The 17958-nt window shown below is 38.3% G+C and overlaps 1 protein-coding gene across 4 annotated transcripts in view; it reads left to right on the top strand.

Annotated features, from left to right (window-relative positions):
- ankib1b (ankyrin repeat and IBR domain containing 1b) overlaps nucleotides 1-17958 on the top strand; it is a 32626-nt gene that overhangs the window by 9086 nt on the left and 5582 nt on the right. For all 4 annotated transcript variants that reach the window (XM_085291055.1, XM_085291056.1, XM_085291054.1 and 1 more), the window contains exons 6-18: nucleotides 539-747; nucleotides 3426-3514; nucleotides 3650-3794; nucleotides 5126-5292; nucleotides 5803-5891; nucleotides 7749-7879; nucleotides 10546-10680; nucleotides 12001-12087; nucleotides 12378-12444; nucleotides 13374-13519; nucleotides 13927-14105; nucleotides 14236-14287; nucleotides 17383-17494. In XM_085291055.1, coding sequence (XP_085147181.1) covers nucleotides 539-747; nucleotides 3426-3514; nucleotides 3650-3794; nucleotides 5126-5292; nucleotides 5803-5891; nucleotides 7749-7879; nucleotides 10546-10680; nucleotides 12001-12087; nucleotides 12378-12444; nucleotides 13374-13519; nucleotides 13927-14105; nucleotides 14236-14287; nucleotides 17383-17494 — 1608 coding nt within the window. The remainder of the gene's footprint in view (nucleotides 1-538; nucleotides 748-3425; nucleotides 3515-3649; nucleotides 3795-5125; nucleotides 5293-5802; nucleotides 5892-7748; nucleotides 7880-10545; nucleotides 10681-12000; nucleotides 12088-12377; nucleotides 12445-13373; nucleotides 13520-13926; nucleotides 14106-14235; nucleotides 14288-17382; nucleotides 17495-17958) is intronic.

Here is a 17958-nt window from a genome sequence, read left to right as displayed (position 1 = left end):
GGTTATAAACTGTGAGCCTGTGGGACATCTCACCTTTCTGAAAAGAAACAATGTAATTTGCTCTTAGATCCTGAGCTATCCTGTGTCAGTGTCAGGAATAATTTATTACAAGTAATTAAGTTATCTCTGTTGTGTCACATGCATAAATGCACACAGCTTTTAGGAAGCTTGTGCATTGATTCTGCTGCTGTCTGATGCTTCAGTTATTTAAATAAACTCATGAAAAAAACTTTAAGAAATACGGCAGCAACCAATTAACTTCAGCACCTTGTTACAATTTTTTTTAAGCCACACACAAGGATCATCGTAAACTTTTTGTTAGACAACAGGTATCAAGTTATCTTATAAAAATGTGTGTCTGACTTCCAGTCCATCAGCACCTATTGCACTGCGTTGTTTCCCCTTTAAAAATTCTCTGCATACCGACATCTGCACCTCCAGTCACTGGTCTGATCGTTCGGATCAAAACATCATGCCACAAGCAGAGTTTCATTCTCTAGGTAGTATATACTAAAATAAGATGTCTTTTTTGTGTCAGATTGGGACCGAGAGAAGCTCTTAGAAGCCTGGATGGCCAATGCGGCGGAGTGCTGCCAACGCTCAGGTGTGCAAATGCCCAACCCACCCCCAAGTGGTTGCAATGCTTGGGACACCTTACCTTCTCCCCGGACGCCTAGGACCACCCGCTCCTCCATCACTTCACCAGACCAAATCAGCCTCATGCCTGCTGATGAGGAGTCTTCTCTGGTAAGACAAGATGGCTCTTGTTTACTGCTACATCCTGAACTGATAAAGCTAGACAAATTAATTTATAAGGTGGATGTAACTAAATACGCTTTTTAAATCACTACATTAGGGTTGAAATCCACTTGCCATTTTTTTTCTTTTTTTGCTGAAAACACTGTGACAGCTCTAGATTGATAAATGTAGGTCAGTAAATGGAGAAAAAAGTTTTAGCCATTGTTTAACTGTACTTATTGATAAAGAACGATCAAATGAAAAAGGATCACAGTCGGCCACAGCATGTTTTCCTGACTGATGCTCCTATAGCAGCAGGGGATAGCTTTAGGCACGGAGGTGCATAGATTAACTGGCAGCATTCCCATAAAATGTGTATAGCAGTGCATATTTAAATAAAATTCATGGAGTCCCAAGATTTTCTGAAGTGTTTCAGCTGAATTCTTTAAAATTTTATGATCACAGATGTCTTTCTGCATAATGATTCACTCTTTCCCAGTAAATATATGTTGCTAGAAGTCATTAGTATTCATGCCAGTGGTCTACCTTGCAAACATAAACAGAAGCAGGGCTTCCTTTTCTCATTTGTCATCCAGTGTTTTGTCAGTTATCATGTAGGCAAGTCCTGAACAGTGTTGAGTTTTGTTATGCTATATAAAATATGCTAATTTAAGATACGACATCCTTCATGTTGCGCTTTCCTTCTTTATCAAACATGATTGACGGCTGCACATGTCGTATGTTATATTATGTTATATTACTGCTGTATGTTTGGGCATGTCTCACTAAAGATGTCATGTTATTGTTTTCACAGTTTTAACATTGTTACATGTAAGGGAGAGTGTTGACTCTCGTGCGACTGTTTTGTGGGGGTGGGTAGTCCGCAGTGATGCCACCACCAGGGGTTAGTTTTAAACTAATTAAAAATACTGGAAAGTTTTTTAAGCACTTACAGAAGGTGAGTGAATTGTGATCAACTGTAGCTGCTAGACACTTACAGTCTGCACTGAGATATAATGGGGGTGCATACATTTCGTAAGTAAAATAGTTTTGGTTTTCCCTCCTTTGGCCTTTTGGGTGAAAGGTTGAGGGAGGTAGTGGTAGTTCAGTCACTGTAGATAATTATTTTTTCAGCTTTCAACAACTACACCTCCCACAGCATTAAAGTGTGCTCTCTAAGCTTCATGAAAGGTGTATTTTCCACCAGTGTTTTTACAAAGCCTGCAGTGAGGGAAAGGAACCTTATTGCCCTCTTGCTGTGAAAGGAGCTGTAAACTCCCTGTTTAATTGCCCACCTGTTATCCTGATCTAGTCTGGCATTTCCCGTAATTATAAAAAGTGTTTGGAAATTGACTTTTTTGTGAGCAAAAAGTAATATGTCCTGGACCAAAACAAAGTTTACTAGGCATCTAGCCTTTATCTCATTTATTGCTGACAGCAACTCATTTTGTTTACTGCTCGCTATTGGAGACTGACAATGCTTTATAAAAATCAGGGTTTGTAAGGTCAGCAAGGTCGGTTAGCTTGGGTTTAGACTTTATTCTGGAATAGTTTGCAAAATTGGGAATTGAGATGGCAGTGCAGTGTGAGAAATGCATACTGCAGACTTTTTTTTAAATATATAACTTTATGAAGCTTCTTTGGAAGAAAATGCTGTTTTCTTGGTTGTTAAATTTATTTCAAATTTGTAGTAATGATTTTTAAACCAAAATGATGGTACCTGGAGGGAGAATCAGATAGTTTTTGACAGTTTCTGAAAAGTATAAAGACATATCTTTTTGGATGAATGAATATATCCATTGGCGATGTGTGTTGATGGATAATAGCTAAAGCTGACACACTTTATTAATCTATAAATCAAGGCTGTCAGCTTCAGTTGCTCTCTATCAGGGGTTTACTTAAAACACCAAAACACTCTGGATTGAAACATCAAAGATATGAACATGTCAGACAAATGTCTGAGGGTATCTTAAGTTGTGCATCTGAAAAGGCGTAATTGAACTGCCCTGTGTCAATCGACTGAGTGTACTCAAAGGCCCGTTTAAAGGTTAGAGTTGATTATCACATTCTGCTCTTTCACAGATCAATACCTGCTTTGTTGAAGTACACTGCCTTCTTTATGTCTTGTGAGGATCAGTCTTTCACTGTAACAAGGCCTGTGTATTTGACTGTGTGTCAAATACACTCTTTGTTTGTGATTCAACTTTCTGTGGGTATCTGAAAAATAAATCTAATAATAGAAATGGGAATGAGCCACATGCTTAGCAGAGGTCATAACATTGGCACAGTGGCTTTTCATAAACTACTTCGGGCTACTGTTGTGTATAATTGTACACATTGACATATCAACTCAATAACTTCTCCACCTCTGACATGTCGTCTCACATTAAAATCGCCCTCACATCACAATATTTGGAGAACATTCCCAAGCCAGGACATTCTCAAACTCTGGCATTTCAAGCAAAAAATAGAAAAACTCAGTGACTTTTTCAAAGACTGTAAACAGTGGCACGGTTATGTAACAGAACAAAACAGGACTATAACACAAGGACCTTTTGAAGTTATACCAGATTTACTTATTTTTTTATTGATTAAAACTGACTTAATTTGTTCAAAAAATTAAAAGAGTTTAAATAGAGTGTATCTTGTTGATGCTAATATTGTGGTTTGATATTTACGTCTCACAGTGTGGTATCTGCATCTCTTCCCTCTCCGTCTTTGAAGAACCTGTTGACATGCCCTGTGGCCACGACTTTTGTAGATCATGTTGGGAAGGGTAAGTCGTATTTTGGTATGGCCTGAGGATTCTGCAGATTGCTTGGGGTGTCTGTACTATGCATGCACAGATCTTATTCAGTGTTTTTGTTCTTTGCATATCTCATTTCTGACTATTATTTGAATGCTTTCAAAGTTTTCTGAATTTAAAAATCCAAGAAGGAGAAGCCCACAACATTTTCTGCCCAGCCTTTGATTGCTACCAGCTAGTACCAGTGGAAGTCATAGAGGGTGTGGTCTCCAGAGAGATGGACAAGCGCTACCTCCAGTTTGACATCAAGGTAGTGATGAAAACAAAAAAGGAAGGAATTGAAATGAACTGAGCTGTGAGCCTCCAGCACAAAATATTCAAATAATTTTGTCGGGAATAAAAGATGATTCTGGCGTTGCCATATTGTGTTATGATAATACCATTACTCACTTAAATGGAAGGGTATAACTAATAAAGGTAGAGGAATTAAATCGGTTATGTGTGAAATAATCTTTACTTGAAACAATGACATTTTTTTGTTGTCAAAGTGCCACAAGCAACAATGAATATTATTCATTTTTCTTTCAACATATTTTTATGTCTTCTTCATTCAGTTTAGAGTTGTAATTACACATTAGCAGTTTGTAAAATAAGTAATTTTAGGGGCACTTAACAGAAAGAGTTCAACTTTGCAATGTTCTAGTGAGAAATGTCAACTTTTCTCTGTGACAAGTGGAGGACAGAGTGAGACTAGCAGCCACTAACCAAGTTATGATGCTTTGGTGCCGGGGATACATGGTTAATGCAGAGCAAGGAAAACAGAAAGGTGAGGGCACAAAGTATGGTAAGGTTTAACAAAAGGCATAACCATATATATATATATATATATATATATATATATAGAGAGAGAGAGAGTTTATTACAGAGAAATGGCTCTTTCCAAAATAAAAGCTATACTATACGATTCTTCTGGGGTATATTCTCAGCAGCATATTAAACATATCAGGTCCCCATAAGGAGAATCATGTGCTAACGGCTATGTATGTGTGTGTGTATATATATATATATATATATATATATATATATATATATATATATATATATATATATAGAGAGAGAGAGAGAGAGTTTATTACAGAGAAATGGCTCTTTCCAAAATAAAAGCTATACTATACGATTCTTCTGGGGTATATTCTCAGCAGCATATTAAACATATCAGGTCCCCATAAGGAGAATCATGTGCTAACGGCTATGTATGTGTGTGTGTATATATATATATATATATATATATATATATATATATATATATATATATATAATAATATTATTATTATTATTATTATTATTTATTCATTTTTTTTAATTTAATTTAATTTTTTTTAAGAGCCTTTTTAGTTGAATTATGTTCAGGCTGTTATATTTATTTTGTGTTCAAGAATCTATTCCTTAAATATCGAGCTGTTGTAGATGGTCTCAGAACGCATACAGAGGGAACAATTTTATACTTAAACATCTTTAACAGATTTGAAAATGACTTTTAAATTAAATTATTTCAAGCTTTATTAGTGTCATCTACACTAAAAGGTATACAGCTTAATAAAAGATTGTTAAACTTCTGACTGACTTTTGCTTTTATTGAAGGCATTTGTAGAAAACAATCCGGCAATCCGATGGTGTCCAGAGGCGGGGTGCGAAAGAGCGGTACGCCTGAACACCCAGGGCCCTGGAGCCTCCACCTCAGATCACCTAAGCTTTCCCCTCCTTCGGGCCCCTGCTGTAGATTGTGGCAAAGGCCACCTCTTCTGCTGGTCAGTATTGTTTTTGCTTTTCAAAACTCCAGTTGTCCAAAAGAAACAGTAATGATGGAGTTAATGCGAAGAAATATTGTTAGGCAAATATTTGGGGTGGTTTTTCTGTTTATTTTTGTTCACCAATTGTTTTTTTGTTTGTTCACCATGCCTGACCTCATCATGTCCTTAATCAGGGCAGGGTAAGCTAGTTGAAGTAAAGAGATGAAATGGCAACTATAAGTTTTGGAGGTGCTTTGTATAGATAAAAGTGTACAAAATGTGATTACTGACAGTGTCTGCTTAAGAAATTTTTTATTTGTGAAAGGTCCCTCATACAAAGGAAAGTAACAAACAGAGAAAATTTAGGACTGCTGCTACTTTCCAAACCACAAAGATATAAGGTGCTATCCTAAAAGCGGTGAAATAGAACTAACAGTTAACAGTTAATTTATTTCACTAAAATGTTTTTCACTAGGTTCTAATTTTTAGTTTAGTATTAGTAACAACCTTGGTCTGTATGTGTTGCAGGGAGTGTCAAGGTGAAGCCCATGAGCCCTGTGACTGTGAAACGTGGAAGATGTGGCTACAGAAAGTCAGTGAGATGAAGCCTGAGGAATGTGAGTGTTTGTTGTTGTTTTTTAAATTGTGGATTTGTTATCTAAAACTATACAGGAATCGGTAACAAACTTACAGTATGTGGTTTTGTATTGAGACCTAATGTGAAATGGCATTTTTATCTGTTGAACCACAGTAGAGCTGGGCGATAGAACGATAACAATATGTATTGCGAAATAACTTTTTCTCGACAGAAAAATGAAACTATTGTGATAGACCTCATCTCTCTCTCTCTCTTCCTTTCTTATAAAAAAAATGAATAGCCAATACAAATTAAGTAGCGCAGAGCCGAACCAATCACAGCCGCAGTGTCACGTCACGTAACTTGTTACATACAGCTCAAGTGCCAAGCCGCACGTGTATTTGTTTGGGAAGCAGCCAGCCGCCGTGCCGGCCGGGTAATGGAGAAAATGAGTGTTCCAACTAGAGAAAAATCAACCGAGAGCTTGGGTGACCAGGTTACCGAAGAGAACACAGATGACGGTTCCAATGCTGGAGAGATTGTCGAAAGGAAAGGCCAGAGAAGTTCCGTAGTGTGAAGGTATTTCGGCTATTTGAAGTCTGACAAAAAAACAGAGTAACGCGCACTGAAATTGTGCCAAAAGCATGTTCCCACAAAGTCTAGAAATACAACAAACCTTTTTTATCACCTGAAGCAGTGCCACCCACTAGAGCACGCTCAATCTCTAAAAGCGCTAATTCGTCATTGAAAACAACAAGGGGAATCCCTGTGAAGCAGCAACAGTCAATTGAGTCGGCTTTCTCCAGCATCTTACCAAAAGCTAAGAGACATATCAACATAACGAATGTCTTAGCTTACTGTCTTGCTAAAGACATGCTACCAATAAAGAATTAAAGAATTAATATTTTGTTTCTAAGTGGAACTGACAATTTAGTAGTCTGTTTTGTTTGTTTTATTTTGAAACTTAAATGCTTTAGCGGCTACCTTTTGTGTAAGTTTGTAATATTTGCCTTTATTTTGCCTAAACTGAAGCCTCATTTTAAGTACATCTACCCTGTTGAACTTATTATGGGAAATAAATATTTAAATCAAAACAAGCTGCTGATTATTTCACATTTTACTTGTGAGCAACAGCACATTTAAATCTTACATATATAGTTATTTGGCTTATATCGTGATATATATCGTTATCGCCTGAAATGAAAAAAACATATCGTGATATGAAAAAATCTTATATCGCCCAGCTCTAAACCACAGAGTAGAATTGTGTTGTTACCTGGAGGTTACGGATCATAAAGAAGTTTATTAGCCAGTGTCTTTATTTGCCCAGATTTTTCAGGGTGCACAGAAGTGACTGATTTGGAGTTAAATTGCCTGGAACTCAACCACAGTAATTACAAACTATTTAGCATTAGGCCAATTAAAATCCACCACGTCGATGATAAATTATTAATTAAGACGAGCAACCCGCTCACTAAAAGTTTGTGGTGTTTAGAAACATTAATTGGACTCTGGGCAATCTAATAGATGATTTAAGATACCCCAGCTGCTCTTGAGTGCCACTTGGTTGATGTGACAGTCGGAAGATAAAGCAATTATTTGGTTTCGGAACTATCTTCCACTTCGATTTCCCCCAGATTCTGTTTTATCTTGGCATTTCAGCAGCACATCAAAGGTGCTTTGATAATAGCCAATTATTCTCTTTGTGTGTGTGTAGGTGGGTGCATGAGCATCTTGGGAGATGTTAGCAAAATATATTAGCAATATACATTAATCAGGCAGGACGATTTCCCACTCAGTGCATTGGTCTGTTTTGATGCTCTGGTAATAGCCATTCTCATTCTGTCTCATTATGCCTTTATTTGTTCTGTTTACCTCCCCCTCCTCCATGTTGAAGTGGCTGGTGTGAGCGAAGCTTATGAGGATGCAGCCAACTGCTTATGGTTGCTCAGTAACTCCAAACCCTGCGCCAACTGTAAGTCTCCTATACAGAAAAACGAGGGCTGCAATCACATGCAGTGCGCCAAGGTAGGCAGTCAGGCCTCTCATATTTTTCTTACCTAGACAGTAATCAGGTGATCAGTTTATCTGGTTGTTCTAGAAAGATATATGAATCAGTCGTTTTCTGTTGGAGAAAACAAACCTAAGAATTTAAATGAGCAACATGTGTGCAATGAACACGGTATACTTCTGTTTATGTTTTAAATGGACTTCAGAATCATCTTCTTTGACATACTGCACATAAAAATTTAAAAAAAAATAGTGCAAAATGCAGATTTTGGCATCTCATAGAAATAATTAGAATTAATTATGTGTAACTACCTTATTTATCAAATTTCAGTAAAGTTATCTAGAGCAAGTGTGGGTTTTGGAGGTCCATAAAGTGGTACAGCAAAGCTCCATTTAGCATTTTTTTTTTTTTTTGATCAGTTAATTATATTTTATGTAGCCAACAGTTATTCATTGGCATATTCTTTCATATATTTTTTTTTTTACCAAGAAGCATTTACAAATTGACACAGTATTTTATCATACAGTGCAATGATATAATAACTCAAGGCTTTTATGCAAAGTACTGTTCTCAGTGCAAACAAACTGTCAGGTGGGAGATAAAGTTTATTTGCACACAGTATGTGTATAAATGTCAAAATCTCATTTTTAGTTGTACAGATGGCTCTTTAAACACTAGAATGAGCCATTTTTACTCCTGATTCTCCACAAGCCTTTCTCTTTCTTACACCACGCTCAAGACAAGCTGTAGTATTTATACACAATGGTATTACATGATCTGTCTAGCAGATGACTACAACTTTCTGAGTTCTGTCAGATCAGACTATTAGAATAGCTCTGTTTTATACTGTTCTGTTCTCACTTAACACCTTTTTAAAGGAAATGCAGTGTGCATAGCAAAGGGGCAACTAAGGTACCTGTTGATGTTGTGAAATGTATGTGTAATTACAGTATGAATGCATGCTGTCATGTTTACATGTTAGCAGATAGCTTCTGTATTGGTCCACCAGTGTAAATAATACAGGGTTAAATTGGGTGAAATTACAAAAAAAGGTTTGCATAGCTGTAGGAAGTAAAAGAGAATTATATTATAGATTTAAGTGATGAAAATCAGCTTCCTCCAAGGGTCATCTGGGCTTTCTTTTAAAGATAATTTGAAGAGCTTGGTCAATCGGGAAAATATCAAAGTAGAGCTGCTACTTCTCCACATTAAAAGGAAGCCATTTGAGGTGGGCATCTAACTAGAATGCCTCCCGGACATCTCCTGAGGTGTTTCAGGCATGTGCAACTGGGAGGAAGCCCCAGGGTAAAACCAGGGTCTGAAAGAGAGATTATGTCTCTCGGCTCAGCTGGCTTGGGAATGTATTGGTATCCTACCAGATGAGCTGGAGGTATCTGGGGAGATGGAGGTCTGGGCATCTCTGCTTAGACTGCTGTCCCTGTGACCTGGACCTGGATAAGTGGAAGAGGATGGATGGATGGTCAAGGGAGAGAGTGAGACCAGCAATCAGACATAGTCATGTTGCTTGACTTTGTCTCTGTTACTACCACTGTTGCTGTAGGGGAGGCAGTGCAGTCATACAGCAAAGATCTTTTTGTCTCTCTGACACCCCTGTCACTGTTTGCACTGGTTAAATAGGCTGACTAGAGATGGACATTAGTTTTGGGTGAATGGAGTGGCTTTCACAAGCTGAGAGGCCACAGAGGGCTCAGCCTCTTGACCTGTTATTACCTGGTAAGAAACGTCTTTACCCCTGTTGCCTGGAAACACGGGACTCAGTGTTGCTAAGGAACCTTTTGTCTTTTTGCTGCCATTTCCTTCTCTCTGGTGTGGCTTCACACTTTTTTCTTGTCTCAGGATTCTCTTTCACATGTCTTTTTGTGTCTCTCCATCCACCCATTCATGTCCCCTCACTCTCCTTGATTTTGTATTGATTTTTCTGATATAAGCAGAGAGTTTCCAGGACAACTGATGCCTCAGCCTTAAGGTTTTGTGATACTCCAGCTAACCTGTCACCCACAGAAGTGCTTGTAGCATGGAGAAATCACTTATACCCAAATAGGCTCCAGATTGGAGAGGCTGTAGTGTTTTGCTGTGTTTTGTTGTTCTTTCTCCATCGGGACTTGCTGCTCTCAAATGCAGTCTGAGTGCCTTCTAGTGGCAGCAGGCTACAAGGATTCACGACTCTGTTCAAACACCTGCTACTTGTACACTGTAGAAAAAGAAATGGATGAGAAGACAAAAGAGATAAAATGGATACAGGTGATTACATTAGTTTAATGAGCCTTAGAAGTCCTTGACCCTTAATTATAATTCAGTTATGATTTTTACAAAGATGTGTTTTTGAAAAAAAAAGTGCCTTTCTGTCCTGGTAGATCTGTGCTTGATAACTCAAAGAGGTTACAGCACATCAACTGAGCTCTGATGTTGGGTCAGTCTGATATTCTCACCTTTGGATGGGTATATTAATGAAAACATGTCTGTAGATGGGGAAAGGTATCGTTTTGGCTGTCATTTCATATACCAGGATAATTGTTTTTCTCTGACAGCAATTATAAAAAAATGTGTCTTTTTCATTTTGTCATTAAATGTAAATTACCCCAGTAAAGCAGGAGTAGCATTAGTAATTGGCTTTCCATTTTTTGATGTGACAGCTGACCAGAGCTGTTCTCTCTCCCTGTAGTGTAAGTACGATTTCTGCTGGATCTGTCTGGAGGAATGGAAAAAGCATAGCTCATCTACAGGGGGCTACTATCGCTGCACTCGCTATGAGGTCATCCAGCAGGTGGAGGAGCAGTCAAAGGAGATGACTGAAGAGGTACATGCATACACTCTAGATGTTAACACGATATTATTACATTCTCTGTGTTTTCATATTTTAAACGCTTTCGGCCCAGTTAACCGAACACTTTGTAAAATATGACTCAACAGTGGTATAATGTAACAACAGGGGACCAGAGCTGAGTGATGGCAGTTGTTACTGGGGGAGCCCTCTGTTATGATGATGTAGAGTGAATGTCCTAAAGGAGCGGGGCTGGGGTTGTTTTATATTGTATTTTATTCCTAAACGTCATGACTCTTTTAGCAACTTGTCATCGTACTCCTACACCATTATCAGACTCACAACAAAAAAGCAGAAAGCTTGGTGCATTATAAACTCGTGTCTGTTTTAAGTTCACTAATTCTTCCTCTGATTCAAGCCATGCATACATTAACCAGAATGTGCTTCCACTTGTCCTAGTAGCCAGTAATATAGCCTTCAAGCTCCTCAGCTAAATTTAAAACGAGCAACCGTCTACAGAGCTGTAGTAAGCTTGCTTTCTGGTTCTGTTTTCTCAAACTCAGACATTGACCTAAGTGACATTACTTATAGCAATTTATCAGATTTTGTGCAAGTCCCTGTGGAACCAGAGAAGAAATGATATAACTGTTTACTCATCTGCAGTAGTACTCTCCAAGGCCTGGAGAATGGCAATACATAAAATTGGTGGAATTTTCCTTGAATCGCATGATGGAATAGTTAATTATTTACAGATTTTCTGTGCAGAGTTGATAAATATATTTTGCTGCACAACCCAGTCTTACTGTAATACACCAAGTCTCTGTCTGTCTGCAAACTCCTACATGATCAGGAGTTGAGCAGCTGAAGTATATAACACACAGGTATATAGTAATGTAGGCCTTGACACCAGTTGGAAACTACCTGGCAACTGCTGGTTGCTAGGGAAAAATATTTCCTGCTTGTTGCCAATGGTTGCTCGAGGTTAATAGCAGTTACTGTGAAATCATTTGCTAAAACCACAGTCATGTACGTCAAGAGTCACTGACCTCCTGGTAACCAGTCGTTACTATTGAAAGATGTATATTCTCTGACTGGCTGGCAACTCGTTGGAAGGGTTTGCTTGCTGGTACTAAGTGAAACTGCTTGCAAAGAGGTAAACAATGTTGCACTTGTTTGCATTTGGTTGCCAGAGGGTTACTGACCAGTCTCTCGTGTACTCTCTAGTCACACATAAATAGTATCATTTGGTGGACTTACTTTTGCTCCTTACAGTTAAAGTATTTCGGCTTTCTCTGTGAGAAGAAACACCATGCTCAGGAGATTGACTGTGGCTGGTGTCTCATCACTGTTTTGCAGGCTGAGAAAAAGCACAAGAGCTTTCAGGAACTCGACCGCTTTATGCACTACTACACACGCTTCAAGAACCACGAGCACAGCTATCAGGTAAACAGACCAGACTTTGTCTTCCAGTGATGTTGCATTTGCAGCTGTTATGCAATGAATGCAGACAGTGAGCATTTGTGTAAAACTGGTGCATGACCCATAGTTTGGATACTCTCCAGTGCTCTAACTTTAACATAACTAACATACGGTATATTTGCATTCTGTTCATCACAAATAAATCTGTTGTTAATTTATTTGGTCTCACGTGGCATTCTCTCTATTGCTTGGTTTAGCAGGAACCTCAAGATCATTTTTGTTATTGAGTAAAATTTCTGTTTTTCTCCCATTAGCTAGAGCAGCGTCTATTAAAAACAGCCAAAGAGAAGATGGAGCAGCTTAGTCGAGCACTAAGTGGAAGTGAGTATGCAGTCTGCCGTAACGGCGTCAACCTTTATTATCCCAATCCTAATTCAGTTCTTTAATATTGAGCTTTTGGAAGTAGAGGAGAAGGGATAGAAAACTGAGGTGTTTTAATATTATTTTAACAACAGCATTCAGTTTAAGCATTCAGTAGTGTGAGGTTACAAGAAAGATAACATTTTAACTTGACTTTTTCAAAACCATGTCAGTAAAGGGAGTTTCTGCCTGACTAGTTAGGTGAGTGATGCTGATGTACATCAGGTAAAGCAGTAGATTCTGATTGCAGTGGAGTTAGCTCACATAGTGGCGGTGGCTGTCAGCTGGCAGAAATGGAAAAGGTTCCAAGTCGGTCTTCATGAGTTTGGCTTAACTGAAAGTTTGCACAGTTTATCCTACATAATACGACTGCCGACAGCTTTGAGTCTCCAATAATCCGTTTTGGCCATCACTATTGTGTTTTCTGACGCAGTTCAGAATCTGAGATGCAGATAAAAATTCTATTTCAGATATAAATTTGTCTTCTATTCAGCATGTCTGGATTGCTAATTTACACATTTAGTGAAAAGATTTATTCAAATGAGAAGAAAATGATTTTCCCTTAGGTTCCAATTTATTTTTTTTTAAATCTCAGTAGCTGTTAAAAAGTGAATTATAAGTCACTATTCATCAAAGGCCAGCAGTGTTCTTGGCCCAGACTTCCCATCATACTAGACACCTCAGTTATAACTTAAAAGTGCAGTCTCTTCATGTGCTTTAGTACAGTCAAGGAGTTCTTTCATATGCTTTGTTTCAGGATTTCTTGTCATGTAATACTAATCGGCTCAAAAGCAAAGTGAAGTAATTGAGGCAGAGTAATGAGTGTCCTGTACAAAAGCATATCCCATATTCATGTTTGTTATCTGACTCTCCCGCCTTCTCTTTCCCAGGGGAAGGAGGCCCACCTGACACTACATTCATTGAAGATGCAGTCCTAGAACTACTAAAGACTCGCCGCATCCTCAAGTGCTCTTATCCTTATGGGTTCTTTCTGGAGCCCAAAAGCACAAAGAAAGAGATCTACGAGCTTATGCAGGTTTCAGGCTTACTTAGTGAGAGGAAAGACAAATGTTCACAGTGGTCTAGGCCATTAGATATGTGAGACTAAAGCTTTCTACTGCATGATTCTCACAATCTTCCCCAGTTATATCTGCACATCTCAGCTTTTAGTTAAACATCTAGTGCTGTATAATTTATGATCACCCATATAGATACAGGATGTACTTTCCTGCTAGTTTTTATAATGTGGCCTTTCAGATGCTGGAGAATGAATCGGCACGGCTCCCATAGGTCTTACAATTCCTTAAACACCTGTAAAAGTAATAGTTTTTTTTTTAAGTAGATACATAAACAGCTGCCCCACAAGTACATTTGTTAAATTGAAACTTCAAATCCTGCATTTGTACACTGTGATTGCTAAGTCACCTGTCTTTCTGCCCCCAGACGGACTTGGAGATGGTGACTGAGGACTTGGCACAAAAGGTTAACAGGCCTTATCTACGAACACCACGCCACAAGATCATCCGTGCGGCTTGTATGGTACAACAGAAGAGGCAAGAGTTTTTGGCCTCAGTAGCCAGGGGAGTGGCCCCTAATGACTCACCTGAAGCCCCAAGGCGAAGGTAGCATACAGACCAGTACCTAACTTTGTTAAAATAACACATTTTACTTCTTTTTTTATTTTATTTTGAGAGCCAATTCCTGTGTGATTTCAGCTATCACAAGTTTGCCATTAATTTCTGTCTTTGGCAGTTTTGCTGGTGGAACGTGGGACTGGGAGTATTTAGGCTTTGCATCACCTGAGGTAAAAGCTGATTGGTTGGACTGTAAACTTGAACAAAATGCATTTGTCTTTTTGTGTACTGAGTGGTTTAGCCAATGATGGGTTTTTCCTTGTCAGATGATTGGGTTATTTAAACAGATTAGAGGTACATAGTAAGAGTTGGTGATTCCCATTTGTTTTAGCGAAAATTAATTCACTTAAAGCTAACAAATGTAGCCAGATAATTGTATTGGTCCAGGTTTACTTGCAGCTGCCCTTTACACTCACACCCACATGTCATAATTGGTGCCACTGTTTCTAAACAAAACCGGCTTCTGGCTTGTTCAGGTTGTTGCTGTGTGCTCTGAAGTGCTTTGAAACCACATTTGGACTCATTATTAAACTTACTGGTACAAATTAGGAAGAAAAAGACATGTTAATCCTAAAATGTTAATTTTTCTCAAAGGCACAGACTTCCTCTCTTGGTCACAAATTATTTTTGGATAACAAAGGTTTGTTTGTTTTTTGTTTTCTCCCTGTCGTTACTGTTCTTGAATGTAATAGTGGAGCCACTCCCAGATTTCAGCATGCCATTGGAAGTTTAATTTTGTTAATGTGGAATTTTTAATATCATGAACTGTCAGTGTTATTGATGCCGTGATGTTTGCCCTATACAGTATAGTACAGTATTACATATTTGTAAAACATATATTATACATAATATTAATTTAATCAGTGCCCTTTCAGCAAGTGCCTGTTATTTGTAATGACACTTATTTCTGCTAATAGAGAGTACTTATTGTTTCAAGAAATTACTTTATTTATTGCAGAAATATAAATCATAATTAGATATAATTATGTTGTGTAATTAATTATACAGTGTCATATGACATCTTTTAATAAAGTCAGTATGTATATTTAAATCGTTTTAACGTTTCTGGTGACCCAGAGATCGGCATGTTATTTAACACACTGGAGCAAGCCAGATGGTTCAGTGTTCCCTGTGCAACCGTCAGGAATGATTAAAAGCACAGTATGCTGGCGAACACCTAAGTAGGTTGCGCCTGATCATTACACATTAGTAACAGGTGTTTGTAGTTAACACTTAGAGTCATAAAAGTGTCGACCACATAATGGTTTGATTACTGACCTGTCTTCTTTTTCTGCCCAGTGTGATGTATGCACTTGGTAATGGTGCATATGTCAGTACATTGCAGATACTACTACAGGTCTGTTATTGATTTTTCTAGACTGTGGCAGTTCTTAAACATACAGTTCTTTTTTCAGAAGAATTTGCTCAGCTTAAGAGCGCCATCACTCTTTTGGCTTAGGCTCGTGTAGCTTCTATCTGAAAATTCAAATCTCACACCAAAATAAGCCTCTGGGGTTTCTGTGCAAATCCTATAACATTTCAAAGCTGGCAATGGCCAATAGACATTTTAAGGGGGGATGTTTTGACTTGTATCAGTAAATAAAGCACAAAATGAATTAAAGATGACTCAGTTACATTAAATATACCAGTAAGCCCTGTAAGTCACTTAGCGGCATGCAGTACAGTAGGACCCTTCGTAAATGGAATGTAAACACATTTATACATTTGCACTTCATTTACAATGACTAGTCAAAATATGTGTGCTAAAAAAGATCTGTTGTCAGGAAAGCACCACAGAAAATATTATTATTATTCAAATCAGCCAAGAAACTAAGCCAACAGATCTAAAACAGTAACTTGTCTTCTGACATGATAACAAAACTACGTACAGCGGCTCTTGTTTTTCTATTTAGCATTTTGCTTCTTCTAAAATGTGCCATTATTTTGTAGGAAGTCAGGTGCCACATGCCGTGATACTTATCTTGTCTCTCATTGGTTGACATTCTTAACAAGCTGGAGATCCCTGCATGCATTGATTTTGCTAACTACTAATTATCTCTATCTTTAATATGCATCGATACTGTGCAATAACATTAATGATTATAATACATAGGCCAGCTGATGCAAGTATTTATGTTGCAAAAACGATTAAATTTAGCTTGGAACATACTAATATAGACATACAGTAGATACTGATGGCAGATGCTGAACACCAAGCTTTTATTTGTTATTGTTTTTTGCCTGCTGGTTAAAAGCTTCTTTCTCAGTCACTGTCAGTAGTTGGTAACCCCATAGTAACAAAGCCAGATGACACTGCCTCACACACTTCCATATGTCTCCTCCATGCTTCTTATAAAACCTGCATCACTTCATAGTGGGTTATATTTAGCACGGTGGAAGCATGAAAGAGCTTTTGCTTTTGATGATATTTGCATGTTACTCAGTGAGTTTGGCAGTTGAGATGATTGAATAAAGAGTGCAGAGGTACCGATATGTTGATTTGGTGTATGTAGCCTTTTTCATGAAGAGCGGTCATGCATTTATCAGTACTTTAAGAGGGATAACAGCACTGGAGTTTTCATTCGTTTGGCACTTGACTACGGATGAGTGCCATCTCATAGTTTTACATCTATGACTTTGACTTTACAGGAATTCCATTTCAAAAATGTTAGCTTGAGTTGATTTAGATAACAGACAAATTCACTGCTTTTCCCTTTGAAGAGCTACACACCAATGAGCCAAACTGTTAAGACCACCCATCTTTCTGTGCAGTCAAAGTAGCTGCCAACCAGAAAAGCATAAACTCCATATGACCTCAAAATAAGACCTGTGTGCTGGGATAAACAGGAACTATTTTCCTTTGCCACGTTTTTTTCCATGCTAATCTGACCAAAGTTTCAAGTAGTGAGGTCAGCTGATGTGCAAATAATCCCTGTTAACCAAAGGTTCAGGCATCAGACTGCTCTACACCCTGCTTATCAGATATTTTCTCATGAGTGTAGAGGCACACCCACATAATGTTCGTCTTGTGTTTGTAAGACATAGCTAATCAAGAAGGTCGGTTTAAAGGGAAGGTAAGTGGTTTCAGTTAGTGAATGAATCAAAGACCTGCATATAGTCCCCTCACCCCCCCCCCCCCCCCCCCCCCCCCCCCCACACACACACACACACACAGAGTTATTAACTCAAACCTGCTAGAATCAGTTTCCTTGTAAAAATCTCCTTCATTGCATTTTTATAGTAATGATTGTTCTTATATTTTAAGGAGTACGCAGAGTTCCAGTACAGACGGCGGCATAGGCAGAGGCGGCGAGGCGACATGTCCAGTCTCCGTAGCAACACACCTGACCCTGACGACCTCAGCGACAGCACTTTAGGTACTTTACTTTATACAGGGTTTTATCCTGTGATGGCTATTTCACATCGTGATATTCAGTTTTTCTCCCTTGTCACAGCTTGTTATTTGCATAGCTTAAGTTACCACGTGAATTTATCGTGTGATCCATCTGAATGCAAAATCTCTGGGTTCTAGTTGGCCTGATTTTTAGATTGGGTCCAAACGCCTGAGACTATAACAACTATCTGGTGCACAGACAGTGCGCAGATTTAGACACCTCAAGGTTTGCAATGTTTACAAAAGATTTTGATTGTTTGTGTATAAAAGATAAAAGAAGTTTTCTTGTAAAGTTTAGAAAGTTCCCTTGAGTTGTATTTCTTTCATTAAAGCAGGGTTCGATGGCCCTCAGGTAGATTTGATCGACTGTTCAGCTAAATTAACTTAAATTGGTCATCTCTTATAATCACAGCTGCTTCAGGCTCTCAGCAAAAAAATTGCTTAGAG

The sequence above is a fragment of the Mchenga conophoros genome, linkage group LG11 (genome assembly GCF_057382185.1).
Source record: "Mchenga conophoros isolate Kocher_MC1m ecotype Shallow Benthic linkage group LG11, M_conophoros_male_GT1.1, whole genome shotgun sequence".
NCBI classification, from domain to species: domain Eukaryota; kingdom Metazoa; phylum Chordata; class Actinopteri; order Cichliformes; family Cichlidae; genus Mchenga; species Mchenga conophoros.
Note: the sequence above shows the minus strand (reverse complement) of the source record. Positions and strands in the feature narration are given on the sequence as shown.